Source organism: Streptopelia decaocto, assembly GCF_964273445.1.
Source record: "Streptopelia decaocto genome assembly, chromosome: 13".
NCBI classification, from domain to species: domain Eukaryota; kingdom Metazoa; phylum Chordata; class Aves; order Columbiformes; family Columbidae; genus Streptopelia; species Streptopelia decaocto.
Window position 1 is genome coordinate 2,163,128 of NC_138668.1, and position 19,296 is coordinate 2,182,423.

General features: G+C 51.9%; 1 protein-coding gene across 1 annotated transcript in view; it reads left to right on the forward strand.

Moving 5' to 3' along the window:
• The window catches only part of ELFN1 (extracellular leucine rich repeat and fibronectin type III domain containing 1), a 103,871-nt gene extending 89,295 nt beyond the window's left edge, over positions 1-14,576 (forward strand). Inside the window, exon 4 of the mRNA XM_082064595.1 lies at positions 11,054-14,576. Within this exon, the coding sequence (XP_081920721.1) occupies positions 11,494-13,884 (2,391 nt within the window). The 5' untranslated portion in view covers positions 11,054-11,493 and the 3' untranslated portion in view covers positions 13,885-14,576. The remainder of the gene's footprint in view (positions 1-11,053) is intronic.
• Positions 14,577-19,296: the final 4,720 nt, after the last annotated feature.

Here is a 19,296-nt window from a genome sequence, read left to right on the forward strand (position 1 = left end):
CCAGCTTCTCGCTTGGCCACACATGTATCCTGCACACCTGCATCCTGAGCCAAGTCCAGAGATGCTCCACAGCGGGCAAAGGGAAAGGAGGGCATCCCGACACGCCATAGCACTAACTGGGAATTAGCTGTCTGGTGGGCTTCTCCTTGAGAAGGAGGCGAGGGCAGAGAGGACAAACAAAGCCCCGCTTTGGGCCCTAAGACTTGTCGCAGGGACTTCTGGGTCCCGCAGCAGCCACTTGTCTCCACAGCCAGATGGAGAAGGATTGCCCCTTTGGAGCATCCCACACTATCAAAAAAGTCACAGCACCACAGAAGCACTGAAAAATATGTCTGTGTTTCATGCCCAAGGAGGAATTCTCCTTGCCTGGCAGCACTCAGGCATCGCCCAGACAGGTCAGGGAGCTCCTTCCCACGTTCTGGGGACCACACGCTGCTCTCCTGCTCACTTCAGCTTGGATTTAGCAAAGCACTTAAACGCTGGTTTGAATCCCTTGCAAAGCCTTGCGGAAATCAGCAACTTTGCTGAATCAAGGTCTAAACAGCCAGAGGTACTAGCAGTTACCAGGAAAGTTCATTTTCCCTCCTATCCAAGGGAGAGATGCTCATACATGGCAGGGGTGGGGAGCAGCTATCAAGAAGTAATAGTTCCCCTGGAAAGCAAACAGCCACACGTGGCATCGCGCCAGCACACGTGTGACCTGCGTACACATTCACAACAAGCTCACACCTTCATGGGCTGTTTTTCCTCATCTCAGACTACACCAGGCTAGAATCCATCTGCCACCCTGGAAATTAATAGCAATCATTAAACAAAAAGAGCTGGCAAAAAGAAGCCTGAGGTGAAAAGCAGCTATTTCTGCCAGAAAAAAAATTAAAACTATTTAGACATACAGAAAGTCATTTATTACTGTGAAGTCCTCCCTCCACCTGGGGTTTAAATCTCATTACAGTTTGTCCAAAACAGATGTTACCCTTTTAGCAGTAGATTATTAACGATAAACTCCATTCCTCCAGAGAGGGTGGGTGTTCTGGGTTCACTTGCTTTTTCAAGTCCGGTAACCTCCACATGAAATGCTTATGAAAAGGACAGGCAATCCAAATCCTGCATAGCTCCCCACTTCTATTGTCTTGGACTCCAAAAGTTTTCCTTCCCACTCTCCACACCTTTCGGAGGTCTCAGGTTGAGCAGGGAAATACAGCAGCCCAGAGGATGCCCACAGACCCTGCTGAGGAGCAGGTATGACATTGAGGAAGGGCTTTTGTGTACCTCAAACCCACCCTAACACACCAACAGCTCCTCCTGCTGCTTTTCCCCCAGCAGTTTGACATTAACCATGTGTCAGACAAAACCATTTTCTCTCAGATGAAACCTGACATGTACATGACCCATTTTTTTCCAAGCTTCTCTCCTTCTCACACGGTTTTTGGGTAAAAGTCTGTTTCATTGGATTGTAGGCTTGCTGGTACCATAGAGGAGGCCCAGTGGTCCCTCATGTCTGTGATCGAGCATCCTCTATGGGCAAAGATGAGCTTTGCTTATTTCCACAAGTGCATAGGCATATTACAGTGGGAAATCAGCCAGCCTTGAGAGAAACACTGACTGGCACCAAATTTAACCAGCCAAGCCCACAGCAGAGCCCTAGCTTTGTTCTGTTGAGATTTAACATAATAAAGATACCTGCTCAGGAATCTAGGATCCAAATTAACCACGCTGTGAACACAATCAAATGAGACATTAATATCAGCTCCACACTAATATGGCCATCTGGCTGCCCAGCCATCCCCCTGAACATTTCAGGTAGGAAGAAGCACATCCCTAGAACTCTCCAGAGACCCTGCTAAATAGATGTTCTCATGATGCCTCTCAGAACATGCCTGGGAAGCCAGCAAGGACCAGCTAATTTGGGACTGTTGATGGTGAAGCCAGCATCGGCATCTCAGGGCTCTCTCAGAAAACACTTTTTGCTTTCAGAACAATTTTTTCTGCACTCCGAGGGATGTTGCAAGGGGTCTGCTGCTGGCCCTGTGTATCTATAAGTGCTCATGACTGGAACAAGGTCATTCCTTCAGCACAGCATGTCCCAGGCCTTCAGGCTTTATGGCTCATAACCCTTCATGCAGCCCTGAGGAACCTAAGAGGAGCCCCAGGCAATGTACCCACCACCCTGTAGGTGTGAGGTATCCTCACGTGTCCAGCCACGTTGTGTCAAAGGCATGGCAGAATAACTGCAGGGACTGTGCTAGCAGGAGGGAAAGGCTGTAAGTTCAGGCTGAAATTAAGCTGTTAAACAGCAGGTCAGGTGAATAAACACCCACAACCATCCTCTGCCAAAGGGTACAGTCACTGCTATCTTGCATCCCCTTCCACCACCTCACGCTAATCTGCACCAACCCTTCATCCTCTCACCCTCATCCCAGACCTCCAGCATCCAGGCCCACCAAGCCACCACCATGGTGGGACCACTGTGTCCCACATCCCTTGACTCCAGCTCCTCCTAGCACTGCAGGGACCTGGAGGGCACAGTGGGGCTGAACATCTGCCCTTCACGGGGCCAACAAACTAGAGTGGCATGGTTACTTGTTTGTGGCACAGGTATTTGAGTTTCCAGTGCCAGATGAAGGCATGCCACACACTTTGGAAATGCTCTTTGGTCAGGAGGGTTTACCCTTTGCCCTTGGCAGTGTTACAGGTGAACTTGCTGACTGCTCTTAGCCATCTCAGATTGAGTTGTGTGGCTGGCAACATCATGCCTCTAAGTCATTCCCCTCTTTCCCATACAGCATCCATTCAAACCTATAATCTCAATTTGCATATGCACGTTCAAGTCCATGCAGCTGATAAGGGTGCCTTGGAGACATGGACTGTTCTAGAACAGTTGTGCTCAGGATATATTTTGGATCTTCTAGTGATTCCTGGCCAGAGGGGCCACATGAGGAGTGTCCTTTGAAATGTTAGCAGGAAGGCAAGTGTCTGTGACTACTACTAAAACAACAGACCCACAGCCTGTTAAAGTTTTTCTTCTCTAGAAACACAGCATGGGTTTGGTTTGAGACGTCAGGGTTGGAAATGCTGCAGAGAACCTGTCTTGACCTAGGGAAGAGGAGGGTCCCTCTAAGAGCTGACAAACCTGAGCTCTTCCTGCAGAGCCAAGCGCAGGAGCAGGGCTGGGTGAGCTGTGCGTGGAAGGTGCTCATGCTTGGTTTCCTCTGCAATGCTGTTATCCTGAATAAACATTAGATTGGTTTTGGAGAGCTGCCCAGATGATCATTAACCTTCTCGTGGCCCGTGACAGGAAGCCAGCCTGCAGCACTGGGCTAAAATTAGGCCTGTAGGGCACTGGGTCTTGCCAGATGTTGCTATATCTGGGCAGAAACCCTCTTCAAAAGTGGACAGCCAGGGAGTTCAGCCTTAAGCCGGACTCCCCAGCTCCTAAGGACAAGAGCTACATCATTAAAATCACAAAATAATTTAGGTTGGAAGAGACATCTGGAAGTCTTCTCCAAGCAGAGAAGCAGGACAAACTTCAAAGGTGAACAAGTCAGTGAGAGGTTAGTAGAGGTGTTTGCCTACAGCACAGCCATAGCAATTTCTGTGTGCAGGATACTTGCTGATGAGAAGGTGAATTCCTTTTTGCCTACCCAGCAACCATCTTCCAAATAGCAGCAAAGATGTGAGGAAGGATGACAATGCAGCAGAGACAAGGCAAGGTTTAGATTGTTGGTGCTGAGGAACAACAGCAGCTTCTCTTCCCAGTGCGGGGCTGGCTCCCTCCATCACAGCCATTAGGAAAAACATGCTTTGATCTCCAGCATTATTGAAGGGGGCAAAATGAGGGTTCTGCTTCCACACCAGACCTCTGCTTTCCCCCAGCCTAACATCAGCATAACCACCCCATTATAGAGCTATGATTCAGGCTGATTATTTCTAAGGACGAACCCCCATCAAGTAAATACTAGAAGAGGCTTTCTCCCGTGGAAACACACTTTTCTTATTACTACTGTTGTACCTGAGCAGAGCTCTTAGTTCTCTGCATCCCCTAAAATCTTTTTTCGCTTCACCTTCCTCTACCTCTCCTCCTCTGATTGCATTCCATGGTTCTTGGAGGGCTCAGCTGCACTGTCACAGCCTGGAGCTGACATTTCATATCTGCCCATGCTGGTGTTTCAGAAGGCTGGTTGAATGCACAAGGTAACCCAGCTGGGCTTAGGACATTGTTCACCAGGAAGATCATTTATGCATTTACTTAAACTCAGCAGAGTTTTGCTCAGTGGCCCACAGCAGAGTGTGGTACGGTTGTCATCTTGATAGACCCTGGAAGCCAAGCAGCATGAGATGGGTGTAAATGGACTCAGATGGCAGATGAGTTAAAAGCAGATTATCTGTATTTCCTGAAATCCCAAGAGCTAACCTATCTTGAAAATATTGTCATTTTAATCCAGAATTTATTTTGCCATAGAACAAAAAGATTCCTAAAAACGGTTTGTGCAAACGAGTTTGTTTTGGCCATTCCCAGATTGCAGTGCTGGCCTCAGCCTGGCTGTGAGGGCACAACGGCTTCAAACTAGGGCTCCCATCAGACACTACAGCACCTGCAAGTTTACAGCTAAATTGGCCTGAATCTCAACTTCCAGGAAAGATCATAACTTTTCAACCAAAGGTTTCATTTTGCAGAAAGCACATTTTACACCAGAAAGCCATTTTACTGGAGAATTCCCCACGTGACCAGCAGCAGAATAAGCTGTCACCTATAGAAATCCATAGTCTGGCTGTTCAATGGGAAGGCGAGGCAGGAGCCAGGGGTGACCCCAGCGCAGGGGCTTCCCTCCCCACCCAGGGTGGTGTCTCAGGAACACAGCAGGCAAGGTGCTGCCAACACTGACAGGAGATGAACCACATCCAGGGTCCATCCAAGGAGCCCAGGAGCAAAAGGAGACATGGCCAGGGACAGCACTGGACACAAGTTACAGAGCATGTCTGAGGGATCCATCCAGAAGATAAGCCACTTACCACACAGGCCTGAAGTCTATCCTGGAGACAGGACCACAAGCAGGACTGGAGACAGGCTCACCAACACTAGAGCTTAAGAGAGGACTAAAGACTCAGGGCTGAGCTTATATGGAGCTCCTGAGCCCATGAGCAGAGGGTGTGGGTGGAGGCTCCAGGTGAGGCTGATCAAGGCCATTAGTGACTTAAGGACCTTGACAACCAGGTGCATTTGAGGCTCCTCAGATTGACATTCATTTGGCCATTGGTCTGCAGAAAGTGTTCCATGTCTCCTGCAAAGAGACTGTAAGATGATCCAGCAGCCAGAGAGTCTGTGGACACTGAAGAGCTGTCAGTGTCTTGGTCTCTGTTGACTTGTATTCCCCTTGATAAAAACAACCCAGAGAGAGAAACATGGGCCCTGGCACTGTATAAAGCCTGTGAGTGTTGATACACCAGTAATAGTAATGAATAACCCTATATAGAGACCAATTTCTGTTTGTTTCTCCCAGCCCACCCCAGAAGAGTGATTTCTTACCCACCTCTCCCACCTGGCTCCTTGGCATCTAGTCCGTGCCCTCCCAGGGTCTCAGTAAAAGCTCTGCTGGGTGCAATGCTGGGCGCTTCTCACTCAGCCCCACTTTACCTCTCTGCTTCATTCCTCCTTCATCTCTCTCCAAACCTCAGTGGAAAATATATCTCTTCTCCCTTGCCTATTTTTCTTAAATAATAAATAATAGCAGGAGAGAGAGTAGAATTGACTGGAGAACTCTATTATCTAACACTGTGAGGCATTTGGGAATAAGGTTGGGATGCACAAAATGCTGCCTAAACCCCATCTGTGGAGGCAATATTAGTACCACGACCTCTGGATATAAAATTAACTTGAATTTTGCAGGCCTGGGCATCTTTATTATTCAGCATGGTTGTGATTTTGACCAACATCACTCAGCAGGATGCATGTAGCAAACACCAGGAATACGAATGAGCAGAAAAAACTGCCTGGAAGCTTCCTTTTCCCACCTGACATATACAGGATGGATGTCAAGCCATTTAGGGGAGACTTCATCGCTAATAAATATATTCTCTGCCATCTTGGAGCTGCCTCCTTGGATTATTTTGTGCATAATGAAGAGCCAAGGTTCATCTTAAAATTTGGTGCCTGATAGCTGACTTTTCCCTCCCCACCTCTTCGGTTGACAAAACATTTATCATTTGTAATGTATTGCTCCCGTTTTCCTATGGCTCTCTTTGTAGTGAGGCTCCTTAATTTATTGATAAAATGGCCCAAGTGGCTGTGAAAATGGGTCTAAGAGAGGCTGAACCACGGCCAGCTGGAGGTGGAGCAGCTGAGGGAGAACGAAGTTACGGAGATGCAGAAATGCCAAGGCGGGGAGCACTGGTGGGTGTATGCGTGTATACACACGCACACACGCGCCTGCATATTAATCTGGCTCCTTGCCTCCATTCAGTAAATCTAATCCACAGTTTGAAATAACTCACTCAGTAGAATAACAAAATTAGGAATTGAGTGCCAGGACAGCATATTATTATATGTGCTGCCCAGCTCGCTCTCTCTTTACCTACCCAGCCCCCATGGCTGCTTTGTTTGCTTCCTTGCAGCTGCTGCTCTGGTTTAATTTACTGAGATGCCATTAGTCAGGAGATGGAAGTAAAAACTTAGCAGCCAGCTTGCACCGGTTTTTGAAGCCCCAGTTTTGCCTTTTCCTTTCCGTCTCCCTTGCTGTGGGTTTGCAGCCAGGACAAGGTTGCTGCTGCCCCAGTGCAGGCTGCAGCCCCGTGGGCATCCCAAAATCAGAGAGGTCCCTCTGGGCCGCTGGGTTGGCGATGGGGATCGGGGCTGGGGAAGCAGGGACAGGTAGGAGTGGAGGACACCGCGGGTCAGGGCTGAGGATCAACAGGGAGAAGGACAGATCCAGGCTTCAGTAAGGATACTGGAGATGAGGCAACGCGTAGGAGCAGCAAGGAGTGCGGGAGTTGTCGTTGCCCCTTTGCTGGCCTCTGTAAGACACAGAAGCCTGACATCTTCTCAGCTGGACAAACCATGGCACCTTCTGAAAGCAGAAGGGAAATAGAGCAGTGTCTGCAGGGTACAGGGAACTGTGCAGGAATGATGTTTCCTGCAGGATACTAAGCAGGTACCGTGGCCTCCCCATGGACGTGGACTGTTGTCATCATCTGCATGGTGTCAGTGTTCAAAGTATGGTTTAGATTAAATTCGTCATTTCAGATTGTTGCTATTGCTATTCCTCATTACCTTCATTCCTCTCTTTTTCTTCTTTATCAGTCAATGAAGGAGAACCCCAGGTCTCCACTTCCCTGGTTGTTTTTTGCATTGGAGTTGTAGGTGGTTTGTTCTCAGGTAGATCTGTGAAGGGTCAGAGGACGTGGAAAAGTGATGTGCAATAGAGTTAATAGGACAATAAAACCAGGACAGCTGGGCAAAGACAAGTCAGGCAGGCAGGAGGGTTAAAATACTAGTTCTTCTTATGAATTTTTATCCAGTCTGTGAGGAAGCGGCAGAGGGATCTCTCCTTGGTTCTCCAGAGCCACGTCACAGCTGCAGCAGGTCAGGGCCAGCTGCCTTATTTCTAACCTGCAGGATTCAAACCTGAGACTTCAGAAGCAGAACCGAAAAGGGAGATTAGAGGGCAGGCAAAAGGTAGAAAAGGGAAGAAGGAGAAACCTCCTGGATGTCTGTTTGCTGCTGGTACAGGGAGGCGAGTCAGGAACCACTGAGCACCACTGCTCCCGTCCTGCCCTGAACTGAAATTAAACTCAGGCTGCTGATAAAATGCCTTTTCTCCTTTCTGTTTTTGGGGAGGACTTGTCTGATAGGCAACATACAGGAAAGAAGAGAAGACACACAGCAGGAGCCTTATTGACCGTATTTGAATCATTTACCATCACTCTTCTTCACCCCCGACACCTCCAATTAGATGAGGGAGGCACATGGGTGATGAGAAGGCTACAGGGGATCAGCCTGACAAGGTCCATGAGGGTCTGTCTCTGCTCTTTGCTCACAGGATGGTCCTGCTCCATTAGCTAATGCCCTCAAACACAGGCTGCAGCCTACAGCGACAAGAAAACTTCCTCTGCAAGAAAAAGGCTGGTTTGGCTCTGCAAAGCAATCCCAAACACAAGGTTGCCCAGAGAGGATGGTTGGGTCAAAATGTGAGTTAGAGGAGGCAATAAATACTTGCTAAAAATAATATGCCAGGATGCATCATGCCCTGCTGCCTGTGCTGTCTCGGTTTGGCAGGGATTCCCCTGCCTGCGGGATGTCCCCATGATGCACGAGCCCACAGAGGAGGACAGGGAGATGCTCACACCGAGGGCAAGCACTGCAGGGCAGCGGGCAAGGAAAGCACCCTCTGGGCCATCTTAAAGAGACAGCTGTGGCAAGCCACTGCTAATGGCTCTGCAGGACAGGAGCACCCTTGTCCCACTCCCCTGGGGACAATGTGCACCCCCACGGGAGGCAGTCTGAGGAGCCAGAGACCAGGCTGGTCCCTGTGGCAGAGGAGAGCGGGCACATCTAGAGTGCAGCTTGCAGCTGGAGGGAAAGGCTCCACCTGCAGCACAACACATCTGCTGGGATTTTCGTCTCCCACAGCCCTGTGAAGCGCTATCATTATCTCACGGTACCAGAGAGGAGACTGGAGCACAGAGAGGTTAATTGAGCTGCCCGGTGCCCTGAGGGATGTAGCAGCAGATGCTCTCAGCCTGGCACTGCAGCCCGTGCTCCCCATCGGCTGGGGAGGTGGTAAGTGGGGGCACTCACCTGGAGCACCCTGGGGACCACGGTGCCTCTTCTCTTCCTTGCTGCCTCCAAGGACTTGGCTACATCAAAATGGGCTGTCAGGTCCTGGCGAAGCATCCGAGTGAAGGGACAGCACATCCTTGCGAATGTGCTCCTGCCAGTGCAGCGGGTCCTGTTCCCCAGAATGGGGTTACCCACAGTATCAGTATCACTGCGGTGATATAAGGGCTTCAGCTGGAGCAGCAACGTAAAAGCATGTGAAGGTCTAGGTTTCTACCCCTACAAAGGAGACACCTGAGATTCAGCTGCCTGGCCCTCTGCATCCCTTCCAACCAAGCCCCATTTCTAATACACTTTTGAAAAGCCTGGTTTTGTTGAGCCTTCTGCCAAGCATAGCTGGGATAGGACAGCACCAGGCACTGGGGAGGCAGAGAGAGACCTGCAATGCTGGAGCAGGGCCCCACAGAAGCATCATGTTAGGGCCGGTACATCTCACCCACACACAACTGCACAACCACCGCAGACAGTACAGCCGGCAGGAAGGGTGTACCGCACACCCTGCCCTCCGCGGGGACCCCGGGTGTCTGGTGTTTGGTGTCCTTACAGCCTCACCTCCCCAGCAGCTGCTGGGCTGGCTGCTGGAGGACAAGGTGGCTGGAGAGTCTCGTGTGCAGAGAGCTGATGTGAGAGCACATCTTGTTATTCATGTAATGGAAACCAAACTGTGCCACTAGGGAACAGACTCATTGCTCACAATCCAGAAAGAACAAATAAACTGTTTTACTGCTTATTATGACTGGCCTGTTTACCAAGGTATAAACTGAATGGTTAACAGGGAGCTCTGCAGTGAAACACAGTCTGCTTCATTGCCTGGTATCACAAGTGGAAAAGAACCTGGTTTCTTCAGGACAAGGGTGAGGTTATGGCATCTGTCCCTAAACACCCCTTGACAATCAGCCTCATGGAATTTTCAGATGTGCAGCATCCAGCACAGTCTCTTCACTGCCTGGGCACTGAGAAATGGTTTGGAAACCAATTTCTGGGTTTATATTCTTTTGCAAATCCAATGAAAGACAATTCAGATGTAAGATGTGCCCCTGTCTCCTTCATTGATGTCAAAGAAACCACCAGATGTCCAGAAACCTACCAGCTGTGTTTTCAAGGAGTACTGGCGGCGTCTTCCTTGTGTCCTACAGTCTGCCCTGGGACAAGGAAGACAACCACAGCTCCTGTTCCCAATGCAAGTCCCAAGAAAGATTTTCCTAGATAGGCCATGATGTTTTCTCTCCATTTGTGGGCAACTCCATCTCTGCCACACCACCTCACTGCATCTTGTCCTACCAGGCTAGAGAGCTGTTTGGCAGCAGAGATGTCCGCGGATGATATTTTCATCCTCTTGTGGAGAAGCATGACCCAGGAGATGCTGATGCGCATGCAGTTCCCTCCTCTCCACTTTTGCCTTCCTGTTTTCCTAAGAAATTACAAAAGGAAGTAGAAGCCACGTAGGTTTGTGTCTAGTGAAGACTCTTCCTGGTCTTCAAACCGTTGTTTCTTACTAGAGGGGAAATCTCCCCACCTCTCCATCATTTCACCCATGAGGGAGAGAGAGGTCTTGGAGATAGGCAGCAAGCCTCAACGGCAGACAAGATCATCGGATGGTGGATGATCACACTAGTGTGTTTTGTGGTCAAACAGTGCCCTGAAACTACTACTCAGGTTCCCAGAGACAGGACAGGCACTTGATGCTGAGCTTTATCCTAGGCGCCATGCAGCAATGCAGTCAGAGAGACACGGCATCCTCAGTCCGCGTCCCCCTCCGTGGGCACCGCCACTGCGCACACCAGCACACGAGACAGTCAGGATTCCCCTCAGCAAAACGCTGCAGCATCAAATCTACATCAGAGCGAGTTGTCTAGACTTCACCTGCTCTCAGCGGAGAGGAACAGACACTTCTGGGGCATCACTCCTCTCCTCATAAGGTAGACACCTAAATAGGTCAGACGAACGGTGCCCTGGATGTACTTTGGTCTCTCCTCTGCCTATAATGTGACGCTGGACAACGTGCTCACAGGATGATGACCTGCATGGTCAGTGACCACCTTCCCTCATGCTGCCAAACACCGTTGGCATCAGTACCCAAATAGACCAAAGGCTCCTTAAAAGGCGGTAGCCAGTTAGAAGGCAAGTGCCTGACGCGAAAAGGGTTGTTGGATGCATCTCCAACACCTCTAAACGCTGTCATTCCTTTCAGTTTAGTTTGTGCTTGTGTTTTGTTTTGTGCAGGTGAGCTGAGAGACCAAGTGGGGACAGCCAGACCCACGGAGCCACGTGGCGATGGGAACCAGTGTCACGATGGGCAGCAAAAAGAAAACGAGGAGAGGTACTATAAGAAGTGAGAGGAAGGCTCGTCTGTAAGCCAGAGGGACTCCTCCGCACGAGCACCCAACTTCATGACTCCCTCCCCGAGATGCCAGAGACCTGGTGATGTGGGACCAGCCTCAGCCACCCCGGCCTTGGTAGCAGCCCCTGGCCGGTGGCTGCCGAGTACTGTGGGCACCGAGGTCTGCTTTCTCCACAGACGCTTCCCCCCTGTCTCCAAGCCATGAGGAGAAGGGAGAGGCGAGCAAAGCTGCCCAAGAAGCACTAGCCCACGTCTTCCCAGTCCCTGTCCCGCTCCCCGCTTCCAGCAGACCAGGAGCCCCTTCTCCTCGCCACCCTTCCAGATGGCAGGTCGCCGGTGGGCCGCGACGTCAGCCCTCTGCGTCTGCGTGGCAGCTGTCTCGCTCCTGCACAGCGGTGGGGTGCGGGCAGACTGCTGGCTCATCGAGGGGGACAAGGGCTTCGTCTGGTTGGCCATCTGCAGCCAAAACCAGCCCCCCTACGAGTCCATCCCCCAGCAGATCAACAGCACCATCGTGGACTTGCGGCTGAACGACAACAAGATCAAGAGCGTGCAGTACGCCTCGCTCAGCCGCTTCGGCAACCTGACATACCTCAACCTGACGAAGAACGAGATCTCCTACATCGAGGATGGTGCCTTTTCAGGACAGTTCAACCTCCAGGTGCTGCAGCTGGGTTACAACCGCCTGAGGAACCTCACCGAGGGCATCCTCCGGGGCCTGGGGAAGCTGGAGTACCTCTATCTCCAGGCCAACCTCATTGAGTCCGTCACCCCCAATGCCTTCTGGGAGTGCCCCAACATAGTGAACATTGACCTGTCCATGAACAGGATCCAAAGACTCGACAGCAACACTTTTAGGGGCCTAAACAAGCTCTCTGTCTGTGAACTCTACAGTAACCCCTTCTACTGCTCCTGCGAGCTCCTTGGCTTCCTGCAATGGCTGGAGGCCTTCACCAACATGACGCGCACGTATGACCGGATGCAGTGCGACTCCCCACCCGACTACACGGGCTACTACTTGTTAGGCCAAGGCCGGACTGGCTACCGCAATGCTCTGAGCATGCTCTCTTCCCTTTGCACCGGTGGCTCCTACACTGTGATCCCTCGTTTTATCCCTCCCAGGTACCAGGTGACCACGGCGCCCTCCGAAAGCCCCTGCTCTGAGGAGGACTGCTCCTCTGGTGACGGCACGACCCCACAGTTTTCCCTCTTCACGCCCATCGGTGAGACGGAGGTGCGCCCCAACATCCAGGTGAAGCACCTCAACCACAACTCGGCCGTCCTCACCGTGCAGATCCCCTACCCCTTCAGCAAGATGTACATCCTCTCCCAGTTCGAAAACGGCTTCTCCTCCATGATCACCAAGCTCAGGAAGAAGGAGGAGAACATCACCGTGAGCAACCTAGTAGCACAAAGAGATTACACCTACTGTGTAGTCTCCGTCCACCAATACTCCAAGTACAACCACACCTGTGTCACCATCACACCCACCAGACCCAGCCGCAAGGAGCCGGTGCCCACCCCTTCCACTGCCACTCATTATATCATGACAATCCTGGGCTGTCTCTTTGGCATGGTGATTGTCCTGGGCGTTGTGTATTACTGTCTCCGGAAGAGGCGCCAGCAGGAGGAGAAGCACAAAAAGGCTGCCGGCAGCATGAAGAAGACCATCATTGAGCTGAAATATGGGCCAGAAATGGAGACCACCAGCATCACCCAGCTGTCCCAGGGACAGATGCTGGGCGGGGAGACGGTGACCCGCATCCCCTACCTGCCTTCTGCTGGCGAGATCGAGCAGTACAAGCTGATTGACAGCAGCGAGACCCCTAAGGCCACCAAGGGCAACTACATGGAGGTGAGGACAGGCGAGCAGCCAGAGAGGCGAGACTGTGAGCTGTCCCTGCCACCGGACACCCAGAGCTCTGTGGCCGAGATCTCCACCATTGCCAAGGAGGTGGACAAGGTGAACCAGATCATCAACAACTGCATCGATGCCTTGAAATCTGAGTCCACCTCCTTCCAAGGGGTGAAATCGGGGGCAGTCTCCACAGTGGAGCCTCAGCTGGTGCTCTTATCAGAGCAGATCCCCAGCAAGCATGGATTCCTCTCCCCTGTCTACAAGGAAAGCTACAACCACCCTCTCCAGCGGCACCACAGCATGGAGGCGGCCCCCAAACGCTCCAGCACCTCTTCCAGTGGCTCCATACGGAGCCCCAGGTCCTACCGCTCGGAGGGATCGGGCCACAAATCAGAAGCCAAATACATCGAGAAGACGTCCCCCACCACCGACACCATCCTCACTGTGACACCAGCTGCGGCCATCCTGCGGGCAGAGGCGGAGAAGATCCGTCAGTACAGCGAACACCGGCACTCGTACCCCGGCTCGCACCAAGGGGAGCAGCACGACAGCATGGCGGGGCGAAAGCCTTCCATCCTGGAGCCTCTGACCCGTCCTCGCCCCAGAGACCTGGCCTATTCCCAGCTCTCGCCTCAGTACCACAACCTGAGCTACACCTCCAGCCCAGAGTACACCTGCAAACCATCGCACAGCATCTGGGAGCGCTTCAAACTCAACCGCAAGCGGCACAAAGACGAAGAGGAGTATATGGCAGCCGGCCATGCCCTACGCAAAAAGGTCCAGTTTGCCAAAGACGAGGATCTTCACGACATCTTAGACTACTGGAAGGGCGTCTCTGCCCAGCAAAAGTCCTGAGTCCTCACACAACCCGTGACTTAACACACTAACTGGACCAAAAGAAATCCGCAGCAGCTATTTTTATTCAGACTGTCTTTGAAACAAAATAAAATTAAAAAAAATATATAAAAAATAAAAGAGAGAACAAATTATGGAAATCTATAAATATTCTATATAATATATAAAGTGAGATATTGAAATGTCCTCACGTTGGTGAGACGTGCACCAAGTTTGAACACAAACTTTACAAAACAAACTCTTTCATTTTGATTTTTTAAAAAAAAAAAGAAAAAAAAAAGAAAAAATGGAATATAAAAAGCAAGTGAAAGAGCGGGCAGAGAGCTGAGGTCTAGCGTTCCCAGTATTGCATTGCATGAGTCCCTATTCCGTGATTTTGTGGATTCTTTGTGAACAGTTTGTGTTCTTTCTTCCTTCCGTTCCAAAATCAACAGCAACAAAAACAGCAACAACAACCAAAAAGAGACCAGAAAGAGATCTATCCTGTGGGCTGTTTTTGCAAACGGAGTCTTCCAGTTTAGACTTTTACCCGGTTGAAGGCCCGTTCACATTTTCACTCACTGAGAGGTTTTACCACACATTGCATTGTAAACCGAAGTCATTAATTGTACAGAGAAAATTTCTATATTTGCAATGTTTGCTGTATAATGAGAAAGAGAGAGGAGAAAAAAAAAGCTATACTACATCTACTAAAAAAATATATATATATCTATATTCACCTGTTTGTACCAGGTTTTAATCATGGATTTTAGAGAAAGAGATGGAGCTTGGTTTGAAGGACTGTTTTGTTGGTTGGTTGGTGGGTGGTTGGTTGACACAATATTTTTTGGAGGAGGGGGTGTGTTTGGGTTTTTAAGTGTTTGGTTTTGATTTCTCCCAACAATTGTCTGTGTCTAAGTTCTCATGGCTTCCGTGTTCATGGAGAAAAAAAAGGCACATACCCAGAAAAGCAGAATCCCTCACCTTGTTCCAGGTGGGAGCCCATCACCACCAAGAACAGGGAAGGGGACGAGAAGTAAAGGGCTCTTGGTTGAGCAGGTGCCACCAATCAAGGGTATTTCTCCTGCAAATTAAAAGGTATTTCATGTCCCACTAAACAGACATGTCTGGAGAGCAGTGACCCTTGGGGTCAGGGGTGGTTTATCCCCTTATCTTGCAAGATGAGGAGCCAGCGATGTTTTAGCGCAGAAGCCCTCTTGCAGCTCTCCAGGGAAGAACATCACTGAGAGACGACACTAAACATTTACAGCTTGACCATATTGAGGGCACGGGCTCTGGCCTGGGGATCCTGCCCCTCACTCCTGGGACTTCCACCACCCTACGTCCTGCGGTTTCTCTCCTCCTCAGATAACCCCAAATGAAGCTGCAGCCTCAGGCGCTGCCCACAGGCCAGTCCAGCTCCCCTTGGGGAGCCCCTGAGCACCCCTTGGGACAGCGCGTCTGGAAGGGAAGGAGGTGGGTTTGTGTCCATGGCTGGTGCCCACCCAAGCAGCCACATGCCCCTCAAACATTACTGGCCAATGCATGTCCAAGACTCAATAGCTTTTTGCTCCACCTCTAAAATACTCACAGATGATGCCCTGCTCATGGAGTGAGGAGGAGGAGGAGGGTGTGGATGCTGTGAAGGCAATCCCAGGCCATGCTGGTGGTCAAAGGACACAATTTTGCCCCAGTCAGCTCCAGCTGAGTCACAAGCCTCTGTGTCTCATTAGGGCCACAGTAGGGTTGGGGAGTGGTCTGCTCCCCCATGGGGTGTGTGGAAGCTCAGTGAGGCAGTGCAGTGTGGCAACGAGCTCCCCAAATGCAGCCCTTTGGGGTCCTGCTGCTTCCCTTGCATCCTGCTCACAAATCTCTTTGGATGGACATCCTTGGTCCTGACAGATGAGCACTAGGGCCCAGAAGCAAACCATATCCCATCCTGTTATTTCACTATTTCAAAGTGATTTGACAGGTATTCTTGCAAAAGGTTATGTTTGTTCAGAAAAGAGCCAAGCCAGGAAGACACGGAACAGGCTGGGAAGCGCACAAGTTCATTCCCCATGCTTATTTGTGTAGACAACAAACCATTAGCAGGGTTTCAAAATAAAAGGCAGGCAATTTCCCCAGGAATATATTCACTCTGCATGAGCAAAGACACATTTCTCCGCCTCCTCCTGGTGCCCCAGATCCTGCCCACAGCACAGCTTCCCAGGGCTGCATCCTCCAGTGAGCAGGACCTGGAAAGGGGAGCTGAGGAACACTCCACTCTTGTCCCATGACATGATGGTGGTTCCCTCCCCAAATTTCAGCTGTAGCACCTGGATCAAAGCAAACCCTTCAGCTGAACCCACCTTCTCTTGCAAACCCCAAGTGCCTCCTGGAGAAACAGGAGCTGGTCAGCGAGGATGGATGGGGGAAATGGTGGTGGGACCTCCCGGTGCTGTTTCATGGTCTCAGAGGGTTCCTCAGCAAGAGGCTGGGACGGTCAAAGGCAGTGGCAGCTCATGAGTTAATTTGGGCTCAGATGCACCATCGATGGCACTCACTGACAGACTTTCCTCAGTCACTCCCCCGCATTGACACCAGTTCCCACACCAGTTTGGAAATGACACCACGACCACCTCCGAGGCTGCAAGAGGGACGGCACAACCAGCAGAGCGGAACCCCTCGCTGGGGAGGCAGCAGCACTCAGCAGCACGTTCATCTCTTTACCTGGGGCAAGTCATTTTGCTCCTTTCTGCCTCTGTTTCCTCCTCTGCAAAATGCTTCCTTGTGGCACTGAGGGCATAGGCTGGTTGGGGAGGCTTAATTAATTAATTGCTTGTCTCTGAAGTCCGTTAAGCTCCTAGAATAAAAGCCACTACAGAAATGCAAAGTTGTTAGTGGCGCAAAACAGCAGGGGCAGATGAAATCAAAGCCTGGTTCTGTTTTCAGACCAGGATTTCACTGGTCATAAACCAACAGAGACTGACATGGGAAATGTGATATGGCAGCGCTGGCCTGTCCAAATTAAACACTTCCCAGATGCAAACTCTCTGCAACTGGAGAAAAGGAGGGTTAGAAAAGGTCTAGGCCCCTCCATCTCCAAGGCATCTCTCCAAGGGAGGTACCTGCACAGGCAGCATCCCATACCCCATAGTTGGTGGGACCTCACCATGGGTCTCAGAGACCTCCAGATGGCTCCTTGGGTGACAAAGTGATGGCCATGCTGCTGAGCACCTTGCAGCATCCTTGCCCTCCCTCCAAGATAGGGTGCAGCCATGGTCCACATCCTTTGGCATGAGATGCCACAAGATGAGCTGATGAAAAAGCCAGGCAAGGAAAGGCAAGAAGTCCCACTGTCCCCGAGAGCCACCGCCCCGTGCATGGACCTCCAGGGGTGCCTCTGCGCAGGGCCTGGGGAGCTCTGCCCACCGCATCCTCCATCCCCCCGAGGCAGCTGCTTTACAAACCCCTCCAAGGGTAGAAGTAGAATTCCACCACCTGTGACATGTTGGGTGCTCTTCATCTTTGTCTCCTGTTCAACCATCGAAGCTCTCAAGCTGCTTCTGCAAAGAGGAATGAATCCTTCTCCAGCCAGGCTGTTCCTATTGCCCCAAATCTACTGAAAGTAAGAGAGTTCCCCACCAAGCAGAAAGGAGGGGGCACAGGGAAGACGCATCTGAGTGAAGCAGAGAGGAGGCCAGGGGAAACGTTTCTCCTTCATTTTGTCCCAGCCTAAGGGGCAACGGGGACCAGTGGCCAGGAGCCAGCACAGAAAACCGCTGCCAGGGCTGAGAGCTGGAGGCTCCGGGATCCCACCTCCTACAGGAGCCTGGGCTCTGCCACTGGGGAGCATGAACAAAGGGAAGGGAAAATAAGAGAGGGAGAAAGATGAAAGGCAGGGAGAGGCGTGCGGCACAGAGGCAGGAGAAGGCAGAGGCGGTGGGAGCAGCTGTGCCCGGCACGGGACAGGCGGCAGCCCCTGGAGAGCCCAGTGAAGGCATCGAGCAAAGCTGCCCTGAGACAGAACTTCTTTTTTTTTAAGAGAGAGCAGTTGTTTCCCTGCGGCGATGAAACAGAGCAAAGGAGCAGAGACCTGTTGCTGTTTCTGCCACGCACGGCGCTGAGAAATGTTCTCGCTGGCTGAGGTCAGAGGGAGCCGTGGCTGCTCCTGGGAAATGCTCCTGGAGGGCTTTGAGGCAGCTGCCCACGGCCACACTGAGCTGCCCCGTCACCGGTGTCCCCTCTCCAGGACGCCCCGATGAGCCCCGAAGGAAGGAGCACCCCTGTACCACAGGGTCCCCAGGCTGCCTGCAGGCACAGGGGGGGTGACCTGCGCTGCTCGCTGGGCGGTGGGACTAAGGCTGCCAGTGCCCCTGGAGCCACCCCTCTTCCAGCCCTGCTGGTGCTCATGGGTCAGCCCACACATCCACGTGCCCAGGGCCACCGGAGAGCCGGGGGCAGAGCAGGGAGCTGGGCACAAGCTCCAGCAGCCAGGGCACCCACTGCCTGCACGCTTCCAGCAACCCCAGCTAATCCCCCCTCCAAATGCTCCCCGCTGTCCCGCCTCTAGATCACCCCTTCCTTTGGGTTTTGGCGAACTGAGATCCCCATTGCCCAAGACGGCCCAAACTCCTCACCATGGTGTTCGCAGCGCTGCAGAAACCAGGAGCTGCAACGTGAACCCCAGCAGTCACGCATTTTCTGCAGCCTGGCTGCCTGTCACGCTCCAGAGCAACAAATCACCTCGTTTGCAGGAGAGGGGAGTCAGCAGGGTGGGGGACAGTGGGGTGCAGGTGTCCCCCCCCCAAACCCTGTGGGTGAGGGGGGTCCGGGCAGACCACAGGCTGCGGAGGGGGGTGCTGCGGCGCTGCTGGCCCGGACCCGAAAGCAACGGATCGATGAGGGTGATGGAAACCAGCACACACTGCATTGGGCTATTTTTAGTGCAGCCGGCAGAGCAGGAGTTTGGGAGCCCAAGTCAGAATTTATTTCCATCTGTGAGTGCTCGTCAGGGGAAGATGGAGAACGCGCTGCCCAGGTGCAGCAGGTCCCTCCCAGCCTGTTTTGGGACCGGCCCACCTTGGCTGCGGCTCCTCTTCGGTGCGCCCCGTGTCCCTCTGCGCCGCAGCGCCCCGTGGGGACAGTGCCAGCACCCCCAGGCTCGGAGCTGTGAACAGGTGGATGCACATGGACACGGGACAGGGACAGAGCAGAGGGGATGGGCTGCATGGGGCGAAGGGGTTATTGGGAAAAACTGATCCTGCTTTAAATGCGCAGGGCGTGTGAAGAGCTCTGTGCCAGGCAGGTGTGGGCCTCAGTGTGCCCCAGCTTCCTCCAGTTCCTCCCTCCCCATTTACTCACCACAGGCTTTCCATCACGCAGCCCTAAGCTGGTTTTCCTGGGTGTCTGGAGATGAAATTGTTCTGTAGACAGAGACGTATAGCACAT